This window comes from Ammospiza nelsoni, chromosome 4 (assembly GCF_027579445.1).
Source record: "Ammospiza nelsoni isolate bAmmNel1 chromosome 4, bAmmNel1.pri, whole genome shotgun sequence".
Lineage (NCBI taxonomy): Eukaryota > Metazoa > Chordata > Aves > Passeriformes > Passerellidae > Ammospiza > Ammospiza nelsoni.
Genome location: NC_080636.1, coordinates 41,658,380 through 41,675,987, shown reverse-complemented (window position 1 = coordinate 41,675,987; position 17,608 = coordinate 41,658,380). Strand labels below are relative to the sequence as shown.

General features: G+C 53.9%; 2 protein-coding genes across 2 annotated transcripts in view; one reads left to right on the top strand and one right to left on the bottom strand.

Annotated features, from left to right (window-relative positions):
* Positions 1–8,861: 8,861 nt before the first annotated feature.
* SOWAHB (sosondowah ankyrin repeat domain family member B) lies at positions 8,862–10,991 on the bottom strand. The gene is made up of 2 exons (XM_059471197.1): positions 10,169–10,991; positions 8,862–10,042 (listed from the first exon to the last, which is right to left on the bottom strand). Exons 1-2 carry the CDS (start codon positions 10,989–10,991, stop codon positions 8,862–8,864), a joined length of 2,004 nt encoding a protein of 667 aa, XP_059327180.1.
* A 3,809-nt stretch (positions 10,992–14,800) lies between these two features.
* SEPTIN11 (septin 11) overlaps positions 14,801–17,608 on the top strand; it is a 41,611-nt gene continuing 38,803 nt past the window's right edge. The window contains exon 1 of the mRNA XM_059469867.1: positions 14,801–14,896. Within this exon, the coding sequence (XP_059325850.1) occupies positions 14,870–14,896 (27 nt within the window). The 5' untranslated portion in view covers positions 14,801–14,869. The remainder of the gene's footprint in view (positions 14,897–17,608) is intronic.

The window sequence follows — 17,608 nt, the reverse complement described above, 5'->3', positions numbered from 1 at the left end:
CTGACTGCACTGCAAACTTCTGCAACAGGGAGCAGACCCTGGAACACTTCTCACCGGGATGTCACAGCAGGATAGCAGCACTTCCCAAGCCTTAGATATTCCTGTGGTCTAGCCCCAGGCAATCTGGGTTTGATTGGCACCTCATGATCCTCACCTCCCCTGCAAGGGGATTTGTGTGGTGGCTGAAGATGGGGACCTATGGATTTTCCTATCCCTAACCTGCTGAATAAAACCTGTACAGCCTTGAAGGGTCCACGTGGCGAGGGAAGGTAAAAGGGAGTGCAGCTGCATTGCCCTCCACAGAGTAACTCCAGCAGTAGAGCTGGTTAGCTGGGTCTGGACCCCGTGTGGGTGAAACAAGGTGTCAGTGAAAAAAGGATCATCACTGGAGCAAGCCTTCTCAGCCACTTTCATCTTGAGTGGAGGTGTCTGCACCAGGCTGGGGTTCTAGTCTTTGTTTTGTTCCCTCTTCATAAATCAGCTTTTATCACATCATGCCACATGTAAAGTTAAAGCTCCCAGGGTTTTGCCAAGTAACTGGGAATGCTCTTCTGAAGGATTTGCTGCATTCCAGACCACAGGAGGACTGCATCTGGGTTGTCATAGTAGATACATCCAGGACACAGTAGACACCTCTGTTGGTCCTTTTATATTATCTCCTTAGCATTATAAGGCTTGATTTTCCTTATGTCACTCTCATTCTGCAAAACCTGTGAGGCAGAGATTTTCCTTGGACTGAAAGACTGTGAATCAGTTTCTTGTTTTGGGACTCTAATTGTTGGAGGAAAACCCCTCACAGTGACTTTGGACAGGGTGGGACCAGTGGCCACAAAAGCATTTCAGCAACCTTAGGTTAGACTGGTTTAGCAGAGCTCTTTTCTAGCCTGACATAGCACATAGAGCATGCCAGGATGGCTTAGAAACTCAAGCCATCTGGAGTTCTTTTCCACAAAAACGTGTGCCAGAATTGGTCTCATTTGAGCCACCCACAGTGAAAAGGGATTGTATTTAGGCTGGCTCAAGTTTCTTGAATTCAATTTTAGGCAAGAGAAAATGGTCAGCAAGTATTTGGAAAATGCCTTGGAAAGAACACGCTGGTTAAAAACGTAACAGTCTTAGAAGGAACATTAACATTGTCCATTCTGAGCCATGAGACACTGAAGAGCCATCAAAATGATGATAGGTGGGGAGAAGTTCCTTCCCCTTCCTGCCACCTTCTCCCCCAGTGATTTGTCAGCCAGATTTAGGGCTTACCCAGAATGAGTCATGAGGACTCCCTTGGTTCACAAAACAGCCCTGAGCTCTGGCTGCTGAGGTGCAACAAACAAAGAGACACTCAGGTTTAAGACTGATGTGCTTTTATAGGATACAGCAGCTGTAAAAAGTGTCAAGTGCAGGCAGCTGATTTGGTTGTCTCCCATAATTCATGAGGGGCCATTTCCCAGGCTGGCATCTCATCTGGTAGGTAAAGGGGAAGGACCCAGTTAGAAATATTCACACACAAGTTTGGAAATACATTTAGAAGTGGCAGATGAGTAAGTTCTGCTGGAAAGCAAGAGCATCATTCCCAAGCACTGTGGGCAGATCAGAATCCCTGCTCCTAACCCCACGTAAGGCTGTGGTAATCCTGGCTGGATTCATGAAATGAGTCTTGTTGTATTCATATTGTTCTTATCATATTTCTAGAGTCCCATATCTTCTGGGTGGTTTTCTCACACACAGCTCTTCGCAGCACTGTTGTTCCTGCTTCTTCGTCAGGGCTCCTTCAAGGCTTTCCCTGACTGGCCAACCCACCCCTTTTTATCCCAGTTACCTTCATTAGCCACAGCTGCTGCCCAATTAAGGACATCACAGCTGCAGCACATTTAGAACAACTAGGATTGGGGCAAGGCCACTTATACAATACATAGAGTTTACTAGGACTCCTACTATAGATTCTGGCACAGTGTGGTGAAAAAAAGCAGTGGTTCAGAGCCCTGCAAGGAAAAGGAAGGGCAGGTGGGATTTGTCACCCTGACAGGAAGGATTGGGAGAATGTGAGTAATGGCAAAGCCCCAGCCGTGCCTCAGGCCCAGGGGACAGCACAAACCCAACTGGCTGCCCCAATGCAGCCACCAGTGCAGCAGCCAGCAGGGGTGGCAGGCTCCACTGAGACTCTGCCCTCCCATGACAAGTGACAGTGTGCCCAGGGTGTGAGGAGCAGCCTGGCAGCTGGGCTGCATGGAATCCCACAGTGCCTAGGGACAGGCAAGGGGCATGGCATGCCTGCCAAGTCTGCAAGGTACCAAAATCCGAGGGAAGCACCCCTGCACCTGCCCTCCCCTTCGGCCATAGGCAGGAGCAGGACTGTCCAGATGCCATGCCTGATTGCATGGACCTCCAGATCCATGGCTGACTGCTGCTTGCCTCCAGCGCAGACATCCAGCAGCTATAAAGTCACCCATCATGAAATCTACAGGCAGCCACTATGAGGAACAGCAACCTTGGGCTTCTTGTGAGGCAGCAATGAAAAACCATGGAGAGGGCAGAGTTGCAAGATCTTGACTTAAATCATCTACTCAGTACTTATAGAGCAAACAGACAAAGAATCCAAATCACATGCAAATACCTCCTGAGCTCAAGCATCTGCATTCCCCCTGAGTATGCCACTCAGCATATGACTAAACCAGTTCCAGTGCTTATGCAAAGAAAAATGTGCAGCTTCCCTTGACTGTGCCCATCCGTGCGTCTCCAACCTGCAGGCAAGACTGCCAGGCTTAGTGACCTCCTGGGGATGCTGTTTATTAAAGCCACTTGCCTGGAAGCCTCCCTGCCTTGGCAAGAGCATTTCATTCCTCCTTTTTCCCTCTAAAACAATCACACCTGCTCTGGTACATCCCTTGCCCTTGCCTGCGGACTGTAGTGACCAGCACTCGGATGGAGAGAACCCATAGCAGCCTTGTGGCTTAGAAACCTCCAGCAGAAAGTATGTTAGGACAAGAGTCAGGCTTTACATTCCTTGCCACTGGTGATACGACTCAAGCAGAGCTGGAAACTCAGGTTAAGTATTTGAGCACAAGGAAGGAAAAGAATAAGATTATTTCTTAATGCATTGGGCTGTTCTACACACTTTTTCTTATGCAAGAGTTAATCCCCTTGCAGTGTTTGCATTTTACACTCTTCAGTAATATTCAGCACGTGCCCAGCAGAGGTCTTCCTGCCTGCAGGGTGACTTGATGCCACTTGGCACGAGCACAGAGGCTAAGGGACCCAGCCTGGCTCAGACACAGCAGGCAGTGTGACATTGGGTGTCAAACCAGGGTGACAGCACAGGCTCCCACCTTGGTTCCCCAGCCTGCCTGCGTGGGCTGAACCAGGGGCACTGGCATGGCCGGGCAGGGAGGTGAAACAATCCACAGTGACAGGCAGGCTTTCCCTTGGGTAAACTCACAGGGAGAGCAGAGCTGCAGGACTGGAAGCCAGCAGTGGTGCAAGGGAGGGACAGCTGCTGTCCCCAAGCTCGGCACAGTCCTGCAGGCTGCAAGTGAGCAGCAGCATCTGCTTCTCCCTTGGCCACTAGCAGGCTTGCAAACAGCCTGACTCTGAGGACAAACCCTGCCCTCATCCTTATCAGCTGCCTGTTTTGTTCTAGGGTCACTTTAGATACCATCACCAGGCATGTGAGAAGCACTGGGGAGATAAGGAGGGTGCAGTGTTTGTGGATGGAGGAGCACAGCTCTGCATCCCTGTAGCAACAACACTCCCCACTAAGGCCTGGCAAGTGCCTCTTGTCCTCTCTCCAAGTGAGACTCAAGCCCTTCCTATTTCCCTGACACATTCTCTGCTCTTTACCAGTGCCATGCACCTCCCACGTGGACTTTGGACAACCTGCAGTAACACCTGCCCTGTGCCTGGCTGTGCAAAGCTATTTGTTCCCTGTGGAATTACCATGGGGCTCCAGGTCTGTGACACACACCAATTCAAATTCTTCTGATTCCCACTTCCACTGAAATATCCTGGGCTTCATGAAAGTCTATAAAATACCTCTTCTGGTATCAAATTCTTCAGAACATTCCTTCACTCTCGAGCTGTGACTCAGAAAGGCCAAAAGAAAATATTTAAACCAAGATCTCTCTTTACAGAGGCCCCTCAGCAAGGGGGAAACTGCTGGGACACATCCTGAAGGATTGTGGTCCTTCCTTGCCACGGCAGCATTAGAAATGCAAACGGAGGCCAGTCCACATGGACAGACATGCTTGTGTGGAGGACCTTGCCAATAGTTTTGATGGGCCTTTCCTTCTCAACAGAAACTAGGACTTGTTAAGCAATTTATTTTAAATAGCTTGTGGCTTTTGAGCACATAGAGCATGGCTGCCTATGAAACATTATCACATAGCAAAAAAGGCGCCCAAAATCTTTATCAGACCCATCTGCCATGAGCAGTTTTGTGCTTTCCTCCAGTACCATCAGAGCTAAAAAATCTTAAGAGCGGTATAAAGATATATTTCACAAACAGGTTCTGGGTTACTTTTTATTTTATGACAGCCTGTACTGTAGGGAAGTCTGGATAAGTGTGAGGAGCTTAAGTGCCTTGCTGAAATCCTATCCAGATTTAAAATACCATGAGCCTTATGCTTATTTAAACCATCCAAAAAGTAGTTTGCTCCACCAGATCAAATTAACAGCTCTAGGACAAAGCCAACCTCCACAAGATCACCCATCTGTGTCTTTACAGACAAGTATTGCACTATGGGCTCAGTTAAGTATTTAACACAATAGTGCCTCTGTACCAAGCTTTTCTTGGTATCCTAAAATATATTTATTTTAATTAATGGTAAAACACATTTTCTGTGCTTAAATAGACTCATGATGGAGATGAGGGGTATTAATTTAACTAAACTAAGAACTCTCCTTTTAGAGCTTTCCAGTGTGACTGAGTTTTCAAAGACAATATTTGTATTTCCCTGAAAGGCTAACAGTTCTCACTCGCTGGGGAAATTCAGGCTGTAGTATTAATTGGGAAGGGGTGGGAGGGGGTTTCTTATACTAAACCCCACTCTGCTAACCTGTTGTTATTATATTGCTCTTATCGTATTTCTAGAGTCCCATACCTTCTGGGTGGTTGTCTCACAAGCAGCTCTTCGCAGCACTGTTGCTCCTGCTTCTTCATCAGGGCTCCTCCAAGGCTCCCCCTGACCAGCCAGCCCACCCCCTTTTATCCCAGTTACCTTCGTTGGCCACAGCTGCTGCCCAATTAAGGACATCACAGCTGCAGCACATTTAGAACAACTAGGATTGGGGCAAGGCCACTTATACAATACATAGATTTTACTAGCACTACTGTACTAACCTACATCTGGTGCTACCTGTAGTAAATGTAATTATGGGAAATTCTAGCTTTAACAGCATTTAGTAGCATTTGTGATTGTTTCATTACTTGCTAGAAGTGTGCAAGACTTTCTTCTCACTGTGGAGTTGTATACAAACTATTTAATTCAAAATGACATTTGTCATAGTAAGAAAAAATGTTTTGTGTGATGGACTCTCCTTTTTTTTTTTTTAACTCTTCAAGTTCTGTTTGTCTGCTTCATAAAGTGCTGTGATATAAAGGGTCCTATGGCCATTGGTTTCGGTTTGCAGTGTTCTGTTCTCTTGCTCACCTGCCTTGCCCAGGAACACTTTTTTAATTGCACAAAAGCCTCTTGGGCGCTTTGAGCTGGGCTCCCAGCGTTGCTCCACCTTTGGTCCTCGTCCCCACCTTGAGGCGTGGATCCAGCTGAACATGGGCCGTGCCGTGCGCCCGCTCTCAGCCGTGGTGCTGTGGGTGTGAGGGGTGGTGAGGGCTTACCCCTGCCAGGTTTGACAGCCTGTGCTGGGCAAAGGCCGAGGCGGGGAAACACCCTCCCCCTCTGCAGGACGGGGGCTTTGGAGTACAAAGCAGCTGATCAGAGATAAGCGTGACAGAGGGGAGGGGTGGACTTTGCCAGCAGCAGCCGCCGAGTGGGAGGTGTGTTTAAATGCAGCGAGAGGAGAGGGCAGAGTCCTGCCGTGCGTAATCCTGCGTTTCAGGGCGGTGCGAAGTCAGATGCCTGCACTGGGTGTGAGGCAAGGAGCCACGTCCAGCTGCAATGAGGAAACAGCAACGTGCACAGGTGTGGAAGGGGCCAGGCAGGCTGACAAGTAAGTAGCAAGGAGATGAGGAGAACTTGGAAATGCTCAGGCTGCATGTGTGTGTATCCAGTGGTGGATTACTCCTGGCTGGCTGGATCTGTGACGCACCAAGGCAGCAGTGGCTGAGGGAACCCTGCCTCCCACCATGGGCTGGACATGGGTTTCACACTGTCCACTGCTTATTTCACTCGCAGAAAACTTGGGAGGATGAGGCTTTCTGGGAGTTAAGAGTGGTTATTCCCCCAAATAACTGTGTGGTGTAGGAGCTGTGCAGTATTAGCAGTATGAGCAGTCCTAACACCACTGAGCTGATAAACCAGAGTGAATGCACACTGAATCCAGAATGGAAAGGTTTGAGCTTCCTAACAGTTGCTCTGTAATTCAAAAAATTGGAGAATCCAGCTTATCTGTCTCATCTCAATAGGCAAGCAAACAGTGATCACAAAATCAGGTCACAACTTATTTAGTTCAGCAGTCTGTCAACACTGCCAGGGAGAGAAAAGGGCTCTGAAAAAGGTGACAGGTGAGGGCTGAAACAGTGTGCAAGAAAAAAAAGCACCACTTTGGTTTGCGTCACGGAGAAAGGTCAGGGAAAGGGTGTAAGATGAGAATCCCAAGGTAGCAGCATGGAAGATACAAAGGGGAAAACCTTCTTCTTTGGAAGCTGTCTTTGGAGAAAAAATATGCCCCCCCGCCCCAGTTTTAGTCAGCTCACAAACTTAATTTATTTGGGGTTACTTCTGAGAAGCTCCCTGTACAGGAAGGCTCTGATGGCATCCCTGATGTACCCTGTCCAACAGGGTTGCTTTTAGGAGCTCATAGCCAAGGCTTGTGGAAGGCCTTAGGGATCCCTTTCCCCAGGGAGCCTGCTGCATGATGTGAGTAGTGACAATGGCTCTAAATGTGGTGGCAAAGGCTTCATTGCTTCATCAGGCAGCAGAGACTTTGTGTGTTGGTGTGACCTAGAGTATAAACCCCAGCTGGATTGAAGAGGAAGGGGGAATACACAGGATTCCTCCTGCTCTGGGAGGTCCCAGAGGGCCCTCCACATTCTCCTGCTGGTGGCTCAGAGGCCACTTCAGAGCTGAATTTCTTATGAGTTCAAGATGGTGTTTCATCTCAGAGAGGAATGATCATTGACAGGACACTGCTTTGGTTTACTAAACTCTTTCCCTGTAAAAGGAGAAAAACAGGCTGGGAAAAGGCCTCAACCTTCTGTGGCCCGAGAGTCAGGCAGAGTAGCTTCCCTTGTGCAGGAAAAAGTTCCTCCCTCAAATAAACCCCAAGCAAAGCAGAGACCTCAATTAGTGCTTGAGCAAGGACTCGAGGCATTCCCTGGCACGCGTGTTATGCAAGGGTCAGGTTCTGCTGCCCTCGTTGCTGTTCCTCCCCGAAACTGCAGGCACTCACACACATGCCTCAAATGCATGAGCGCTCCCACCTCCTGCTCTGCTGTGCCCCAAAGCCTCCCACTGAGGCTGAGACAGCAGGCCCAGTTTCACTGCTCCTGCACCTGAGGTCACCCAGCAGCAGCATCAGCCTGGCAGCACTGGATCCCTGGCTCGTGTATCTCAGCTCTCTTCCTGCCTCCACAGAGCATCTATAGGAGGGACAGATTAGGTGCAAGATGAACGTGTTGCAATTTTTGACACTTTAGAAGCTCATTTATGCTAAAGCTGAGAGCAGAGTACATTATAGGACCTACACAATCCACTGAGATTCCTAAAGACAGTTTGATTTTTGTAAACTCTGAGGAATTACTCCACTGGACATCTCATGACTGCACTTGGCCCCCAGTCCCACCTGCCCCCACCACATAAACACCTGACAGGCAGTTTGGGGCTGGTGTCTCTGGGAAGATGCAGCTCTGGTTATGAAACTGCCTTTCCTGCCTTTCCTCTGGGACCCGTCCTACAGCCCAGCTCCTTTTCTGCCCAACACAAAATCCTCCCGGAATGCTTTCCGTGCCGGGGCGTGGGAACATGGCCCTAGCCACAACACAGGTACCACTTCCTAATCCTGTGGTGTGAGGAGAGCAACTGGAGGTGCAGGAATGAGGGAGCAGCAGGGATACTGCTGGGCAGCCCCGGGCAGCTGTGCAGGGGAGCAGGGCTGTGGTGCTACCCTGCATTCCTTTCAGCATGGAATGGTGGGCAAGGTGGCCTGGGAAACGCCCTTCCCTACTCGCTGGAAGGCTGGATCTTGATCAGATGCATTTTTAAAAGAGGGACTCATCCTTAATCTGCTGGGATTAAAAAGGGATGTCATTTTACTGCTCCCCAGAATTGAGGTGGTGTAAACAAGTGTTTTGCAAACCCCGGGACCAACAACAATCTGTCACTGTCAGCAAAAGCAAGTGCTCTGCCTGGATTGGGGCCAGACTTGAGTCTCCCCCCAAAGCCACGGTCCCACTAATGCTGGTGGTCGTGGCTGCACGCAGCAGCTGGTCCTGGCCCTGTGGGCTGCGCAGGACTTGCCTCCCGAAGGTTCTTCCTCCTTCCAGCACAGTTACTGCATCCTTTTGCTGGTAGAAAAGCAAGAAATGGGAGGAAGGGCAGAGAGGCTCAGAAAACAGTTCATTGGAATAATTTAAAAGTACATTCTCCAGTAGGTTCAGTCTGTTTCACGGCTTTTGTTGTGCCTGCGTGGCTTCCTCTCTCAGGGTGGCCACCAAGGTCCCATCTCCACTGGCAGAGATGCCGGGAGCTGTCTCAGTCGCTGTCGCTGCCGGATTGGTGGGACACTGCCCCACGGCCGAGCTGCACCCTGAGGCAGGCAGGCAGCGCTGCCCTGCCGGCGGACGGCGAGACCTTGCTGACAGAGGACGCGCTGCGGGCCAGGGGCTGCGTGGGGAACATGATTGTGCCGCGGGGTGCCTCCAGGAGCTGCCAGATCTCCCCCGAGGTGGAGCTGCCCAGATATTCCCAGGGCCGGCGCCCGCTGCCGTCCCGCACCTGCACCTGGCAGCCCAGCTGCAGCACCAGCACCTTGATGACAAGCTGGTGGCCGTGTATGGCAGCCAGGTGCAGCGGCGTGTACCCGCAGCCCGAGCGCGCGTCCACGTCCAGGGCCAGCCCGAGCTGCCGCGCCGCCGCTGCCAGCTCCTGCAGGCCCGGCCCGTCGCCGTGCTTGGCCAGCCAGTGAAGGACCGTGAAGCCCGATATGAAGTCCCTCTGCAGGGCCAGCTCAGGCTCTTCCAGAAAGAGCCCCCGCACCTGAGCCCAGCAGCCTGCTGACATTGCCACCAGCCAGGCGTGCTCCCGCTGTCCCAGCGGCACCAGGGGCCCCCGGCTTGCGGCGTTCCTAGGGGAGCTCTTGGCGAGCACGGAGCGAGGCTGCCGCCCACAGTCATCGTGCGCTGAGGAGGGGGTGCCCTGCGCCTCCGACAAAGCGAGCTGGCGCCTGATGCTCTGGAAAACAGGCAGCGGTGCTGGGAGCTGGCTCTCTGCGGCTTGGGACACTGCGGGGCCCTGTGCTGGCAGCAAGGACTGGGATGGGGGTGACCTGGCAAGGGGTGGCTGCAGGGGGCGGCATGGGGAAGGGAGAGTGGCGGACTGTGGCAGGGATTGGGGTGGGGGGGGCCTGGTGGGGGGCAGGATCCCAGGACCTGACGGCAGTGTCAGGCTTTGACACGGGCGCAGTCTCAGGACTTGAAGTTGGGTTGGTCCCTTGGGGGTCAGCCCCCTGGATCCCCTCGGCAGGTCTGGGGACGGCCTGGTGGGGAGCTGCTGCAGGGACCTGGACTGCGATGGGGGCAGCCTGGTGGAAGCGAGCGCCTCGGGGCCCGACAAAAGCAATAGCGATGAGGAGGGGCTGGCAGGGAGCGCCTGCAGGGAGCGGGACAGGGGCAGCACCTCCGGGGCGGACAGCAGCGGCAAGGATCGGGAAGGGGGCAGGTCCCGCGGGGACAGCGCCCCGGGGCCCGGTGACAGCAGCGGGGACGGGATGGGTCCGGCGGGGGTTCGCCTCTCCGGGCTTGCTGAGGGCCGTGGAGCCTTCAGCAAGGGCATCCCGGTCGCGGGCTGCGGCAAAGATCGGGGCTGAGGCAACCTGTAGGGAGGCGGCATCCCCGGGCCCGGTGGCGGCGGTGGCGTCCGGGCCCGGGACGCTGTGGCAGAGGGCAGCCCGGCGGCAGGCAGCGGCGGCGATCGGGACCGGGGCGGCACCGCGGGGGACAGCGCCCCAGGACCCGACGGCTGCGCAGGGGGCCGGGGGCGCGCTGTGCCGCCGGGGCGAAGCGCCCAGGGGCCCGAGGACAGCGGCTGGGTCCGGTACGGGGGCGGCTCGGTCCGGTACGGGGGCGGCTGCGGAGGGGGCGGCGGGGAGCGGGAGCGGGGCGGCCGGGGGGTGGGCGGTGTCCCGGGGCCCGGCGCGGGGACGGCGGCGGCAGCGCGGCGCGCCCGGCGGCACTCGCAGCACGGCCCGCCGCGGCCCCGGGCGGAGCAGCCCCCCGCCCCGCCGGGCCGCCCCTGCTCCGCCGCCTCCCCGCGGGGGCCGCGCCGCCCGTCGGGGTCGCGTCGGGGCGGCGGCGACGGCTCGTTCTTTTCCTCCTCCTGCTTCCGCTGTTCCTCCGGCGGCGGCAGCTCCTCATCGAGGAGGTCGCGGTACCTGCGGCGGAGGACGATGTCCTTGGAGGCGCCGGGGGCGGCGGCGGGGTGGACGGTGGCCAGGGAGTTGACGAGGCTCTTGAAGTACTCGCGGCGCTCCCGCCGCTGCTGCTCCGTCAGCGCCGGGTCGCGGAGGAACCGCTGGAAGTGGCGGAGCAGCGCCGTGTTGGGGGCTCGCCCCCCGGCCGCCCAGAGGAAGTCCAGCACAGCCTCCTGGCTCAGCTCCCGCGCCATGCTCCGGGCCGGCCGGCTTTCGGTGCTCGGTGCCGTGCCTCGGTGCTCGGCGCTGCACCCAGGTGCGGCGCGGAAACCCGCCTCCCGCCGCGCCGGGCCTCTCCGCCTCCTCCTCCTCCTCCGTGGCCGGGCCGCCACCCCACGGTCGCCTTTGCCCCGGGTGGCGGCCCGTGGTGGTGCGAGCTGGGGTGACAGCGCTGAGGAGAGGTGACACCGAAGGAGAGAAGCAGGCTAGGGGGGCGGGAGGAGCTGAGAAGTGCAAGGGTCCTTTGCTGGCGGGCAGCGAGACCAAAGAGCTGCTTATCAGTCATTGTGTCAGTGAACGCACAGCAGATGATAGGCACAAATTGAAATGCAGGAAATTCCATTTGTGTGCGAGGGAAAACTATTTTACAGCGAGGGTGGTCAGCTGTAGGAAGAGGTTGGCTGGAGAGGGTCGGTCTCCATCCTCAGGGACGTTCAGTGCTCCATGAAACACCCCAACACCAGAGGTGCATCCCATCCTGAGCCACCCTGTGACGCCGGACTTGAGAAAATTGACAGTAAAGACTCACAAGTGTGCTGTGGTTTGGGGTAGCTATTATTACAACATGTACAGCAACCCATGCACAACAACCACACACAAACACCACGAGTGTCTGCAGTCACATCGTATCTCACCACATCTCATCTCTGTATTTGCTGCGTGGCTGAGAGAGGTTGGACACACGATGTGCTGTTGTGGGGATCTCACTTTGTTCTGTACTGCCCATGCTGATACCACAAGTGTGTACATAACAGCTGAGAGGGATGGTAAGATCAGTGCCCCCATGGGCAGTGGGCCCTGGGCACACTGAATAAATGACAGCCCCTGTCCCAAGCAGTTTGGGGACTGAATAGTGGGCAAAAGTGTGAGAGAGAAGGTGTGCTGGATTTTCTGTCTCACAGTCAGAGAATGGAGGGACTGAGCTCAGTGTGGGCTCTGTGGCTTTAAAGAGGTCTGGATCAGGCCCTAAGTCACACTTCAGAAGCCATCTCTGCCGCAGGCTCCTAGCTATCCGTAAATATTTTTAGCTGCCTCTCATGTAAGCAGCTGGCATATCCTGCAGCCTGCTGCAAACCCAGAAGTGTATGCAGCCCTCACAAACCACGGACAGAGATTGCAATAGATGCTGCGTACATGTAGGCACACAGTTTGTGGTCATTGGGAGTGGGGCTGTGGCCGAGCATCATCCCCAATGGGCTACAGCTGTGAGCAGCAGGTGAGCATTGCTGAAGGAGCAGCCATGGAGTGCCCAGGGGCACTGACCAATCACCGCGGGGAGCAGAGGGCACACAGGTGCCATGCATGAACCGTGAGGGTATAAAAGGCTGGGCTAAAGAACAAGACTGGTGCTTGAAGTCTTTGGCTGTGGTGTGGTGTTACTGGGTATAGGTTGAGCCTTCTGAAATGGTAGGATGATACTCTGTATATTGTGGCTTTGCAAAGTGTATGCCTAACGTCTTTGGGAACGTTGAAACAATTCCTGTGGGGTCTCTGGAATGAGGGGCTTGCAATTCCCTTTAGAAACATTGAAACAGTTTCTATGGAGTTTCTGGAATGAAAAGGCATTGATTTGTTAGCGTTGATTTGTTTGCAATGGGTATGAAATTTTGAGGAGCAAGGTACCGAACACTAACAGTTGCAAAGAGCTGCACTAGCTGAGCTCGGGGAAGGTGGCAAAATGTTTCTTTGTGCTGATGTTTTTCTCCCCCTGCTCTTTCAGCATGGATGGCCGTACCCAGGAAGGTGTCTGTGCGTGAGTATCATGGAGGAAACACGGCCACAGCTCTCCCAGCTCCAGGCCAAGGAAGGACACGGTGAGTCACATCAAGGTTTTGTGAGCACAGGAGATTTTCATGTTGGTTGAGTTATGCTGATGTGGGAGTATCGTGCATCTCTAATCCGGACGAGGGGAAGCTTTGTGTGCCTCACCCACAGGTACCACGAGGGCAGCCCTTCAGATAGGATCGCCAGGTTTCCACTAGAGGCTGCACTGGTCCGGGTGCCTTTCCCGGTGCAGGCTGGCTCAGCACCTCCTCACTGGAGCTGTGAGTGCAGGAGGAATTTGCTACAAGAGCAATAATGCGTCTAATGCTGAAGCCTCCCTCGGATCTTGGCATTAACGCCTGACATGTTAGAGTGATGAAAGCACTGCACCAGCTATGTTTGCCAAATGTTCTTGATAGACACCTTTGCATGTCTGTTGGTGCAGCAGCTTTGCTGGTGGGGGCTGCACCTGTACCCGGCTGAGGGCACTGTCCAGGTGCAGATCCTCAGCTGCTGGGGGGAGGAGGGTCTGGTAGTGCACTTCCATTGGTTCTGGTTCAGGCTGGGGGTGCAGGAGCTGGTGTGGGTGACCACTCTCCAAAATCAGCTCCTGAGTTCTTCAAAACACAATCATAAAAGCTGCAAGAAGGAGATACCTGGACACTGTAGCCTCTTCAAACAGCCATGTGTTACTATATAGCCATACAGAAACCGCTTTTTTTTGAGGGAAAGGTACGAGCCTGACGTTGAAGCGACTACAAATGGTAAGTGCACTGCAAAGGTCTATTTGGTTATCACTACCTTGGGTCATTTACTTGTGCTTTCAGTTTTTATTCTGCTGGCTTTTTTCTTTTGATTCTGTGGATGTTCTTATATGGGGGTAGCTCTGGTGTGTCCATAATTCAGTGTGTCCTTCAAGTGTGCAACAAATAGGGTCTCTTGTCTTCTGTAGCCCTTTGGGGTTTTATGTCTCACAAAGTAGTGCAGGGCCTTTTCTTCATCCCTACCTTGGCCATAGATTTGCAAGCAAGACAGGTTTAGCTTAGCCCTAAGAGTCCCCACTTTTTAGGTAAAGGAATATCATGCTCAACACCAGGATAAATGTTTGTCAGCTGGAGTGGCAAGGAGCCAGCTATGCTTCTCTTCAGCCCTAGAAGTCATTTAGGGGAGTGGGAGTGTGGGCACACAGTTTGTGGTGATTGGGAGTGGGGCTGCCGAGCCTCATCCCCAGTGGGCTCTAGCTGTGAGCAGCAGGTGAACATTGCTGAAGGAACAGCCATGGAGTGTCCAGGGGCACTGGCCAGTCACCACAGGGAGCAGAGGGCACACAGGTGTGATGCATGACCCATGGGGGTGTGAAAGGTTAGGCTAAAGAACAAGAAGGGCAGATGCTTGAAACCTTCTCAAGTGGTGTGGTGACACTCTGTATTGTGGCTGTCTCACCTGTGACATGCTGTGACATGGGAGAGCAACTGGCCACCGTGGCTGCTGTTTGGTATACCAAGTTTGTTTAGAAACTATGTTTGTGTATTTGACAGAAGTGCTCAGAGAAACAAGAGGAATGAGGTAGCATGTTTTGTCCTCTGTGTTGTTATACAAGGCAGTTAAGGGCTCCTGTGTGCCTCCTTGTTAGAAATACGTCTCTGCTGAATCCCTGCACTCCTACTTGCTGAGGAGGATCTTGCTGAGCGCTTGCTTGGCTGTCTCTTTGCAAGGGTCTCTGGAGCAGATGTGTCAGTATGTTCATCTGTGGCACTGCCAGGATGGGCGAGAGAGACCCTTCAGGGTTAAGGGGACGGGTACCACGGCCGGGCGTGGGCAGAAGAGGGATTAGCGGGGGGTTACCGCTGGGCACTGACTGCCGCCCCCCGGGACTCCCGCCGCCTTTCGGGGCTCCCCGGGTGGCGGAGCGGCGCCGGCCGCCTGCCCGCGCTGCCCGGCGGCCCCGGGGGAGGGCCGGGGGGGTCCCGCCTCGCCGCCCGGCCCCTTTGCATTGCGCATGGGCCCTCCCCGCTGGGTGGCCATGTTGCAGTGCTAGCAGGCAGCGCAGAGGCGGCGGGCGGCAGCGCAGCGCAGACACCGCTCCGCGATGGCCGTGGCCGTGGGCAGACCGGCGGTGCGCGGGGCCGGGGGGCGGCGCGGGGCCGGATCGCCCGGGCGCGGATCGCCGGAGCGCGGTGGCGGGATCTGCCGGGGGCTGCAGGGGCGCAGCGCTGGGGATGCCGTGCCGGGGGCTGTAGGGGAGCGATGCTCGCGGGGGGCTGCGGGGGTGCGGTGCTGGGGGGCACGGTGGACTCGCCGCCTTTGCCCCTTTCCGGGGCCGGGGGGAGCCCGCGCAAAACTTTTTTCGGCCCCGTTTTGGAGCCGCGGCTCGTGATTGCGGCGGGGCCGTGGCGGCGGCGGGCAGCTGCTCCCGGAGCCCCGCGGGCACGGGGGAACGGCGGGGATGGTCCTGGGCTGCGTCCGCCGCCGCTGAGGTGTTGGCGCTTTCCCCTGGGTGTTTCTGCCCCGCCGCTGCCCGCGGATGGGAAAGCGGAGAGCGGGAAGGGCTGTGCCCCGTGCGGGTGGGCGGGCGGGACGGGCCCGCGCTCCCCGGGAGGCTGCGGCGGTCCCGGCATGGAAGGGTTCTGGGGCACGCGTGTCCTGCGTTTTCCAGCGTGACCGTTTTTCTGGGGGTGTGGTGGCCGAGAGGGTTTTTAGGTTCGTTTTGAGAAAGACGAAAGATTTCCCCCTGACGGGGAGAAAGTGAAAAAGCCCCCAAACCCACAACAACGAAGTATGCCGAGAAAGAAAAGGAAATCTCTCTGGCGTCCAGCTTGCAGAAACGTGAATGAAACTCCACCGTGACCAGACTGAATGCGCTTTTGTGCATTGTCGGCCAGGGGAGGGAGAGACTTGACCGACGTCCCGGTAACTTTTTCAGTGCTTGGGAGTAACATAGAAGTTGCCCATGAGTGGAGGACTTGCATGTGACTCCCTCTCAAAATAAGAAAATGGTCTGCGTTCAAGATGTGACCAGGATGAGACAAGTTTCTTTTAGGGTTTATTAAGTGCTTGTGGGTCTGCGGGGCTGTATGGTTCCTCTGATGTGGAAAAGTGACTGTATGGAGATGGGGTTAATGGTGTTACTGGAGGTGGGGAAGTTATGCTATTAAGCAAAATGAGAGCTGGTGCTTCTTAACAGAATACCTATAAATTATACCAGCCATTTGTAAGGCTTCTTCTGAAATGTTTCCTTGATCTTAAGGTCTAAAGCATGGTTGGAAATTGAAGTTTGGCTTTCAGTGTAAGAATATGCATTGAAGGTGTGCCTTCAGATGATTTTTTAGGGCAAGCTGAAGGGTATTGCCAAGCAGAGCCTTTTGGCTTTGTGTGGAGCAGTAGCTTTGCAGCATGAAGAGGCTCAGGAACGTGGCTTATTGCAAGATGTGATTGCTGTTTGTTCTTGTGAATATGTTTGGCACTTTTTTTTTAAATTATGTTAAACTGGTGCTGCTGCTGAGCCTCTTGGGTTATTTTGGTGACTCCAAGCCCATGGCTATCCCAGAACCGAATCCACAGAGGGTTTTGCACCAGTTAAACCAAATTGTCTGTGGGCTGCTGAGTCCAGCCCCGTGGGACTGACTGGGGGATGAAGCATCTGTCAGCATGAGAGAAGCATGTGGGAGAGGGAGGGCGGAGGGCTTCCTCGGAAGCAGCTGCGGGGCAGGCCCTGCATCCTGCCGAGTCCGTGCTTTTTGGACAAGGGAGTTGTTTTATCTTGGGCTGATAAGAGAAGAAAGGATGGTGGCCTGGCACTCAGGAGGTGTTGGGCATGTTCTCGCTTATGTACCTCCTTATCTAATCCTCCATGCTCCCACTTTGCATGCTGCTGTTGTGCTGCTGGGAGTTGGAAGGAAGAGTTAATTATACGTTAGAGCAAGGCAAGACTGGTGAAGGTTTGCCTTTCCAACTTTGTTACAAAACATGATTAAGTGGAGCTGCGAGTGGCATGCATCTTGTTGGAGGGAGAATTAAAGGAAGGGGGGGAAAGAAAAAGGAAAGGAATGAAACCAAAAGCAAGTCACTTGGAGTTAAAATGATGATAACATTCCTGAGTCACAACCTTTTACGTCCTGGCAGGATATGATATTATGTTAATTGTAAAAGTATGCATAGAAAAATAACTTGAGCAAACTGCTCTGAAGTGTCTGTGTTTAATTGTAGCCGAGCAGGGCGTGTTTTGGTCGGATGGGAGGCTTTCCCTTTAAGGCCCTGATCCCACAGATGTGATGGCACATGTGTAATGTGCTGCCTGTAATTTCATTTGACTTAATGGAGACTGATCCCGGCATGCAAATGTAGAGGCATGCATAAGCAAAGTTTTGGCAGGATGGGTGCTGGGAGCTGCTGTGGGAGCTCTCAGCTGATGAAATCCATATCTATGCTTAAACATGAACCAGGCTGAGAGGATGCTGTGGTCATCTGGGCTCAGTGTGAGATAAGCCACTTCCAGTCTGGAAGCTGTTGAGATGTGCTGGCTAGGGGACACTTTTCTTCCTCTTGGATTAATTCCCAGTGTCTTGACCAGTGTTGGATGGTTTGTTGGTAGATCTGAGTATGGAAGAGGGCCCTGGCCTACCTACCCTTCCCTTTGTGTTTATCCTAAATGAGTACAGAACCAGAGCTTGGTTGTGTTACAGGAGTGAGACTCATGTTCATTTATTAATGTACCCCCTCTTTCTAAGCCTAACAAAAACTGAAGGGAAAATGAGGCTGGAGTGCAGATTTTGCATGGGAACCATAGAAAATGTTATCTGAGAGATTAAAACAGCACAATGTATTCTTA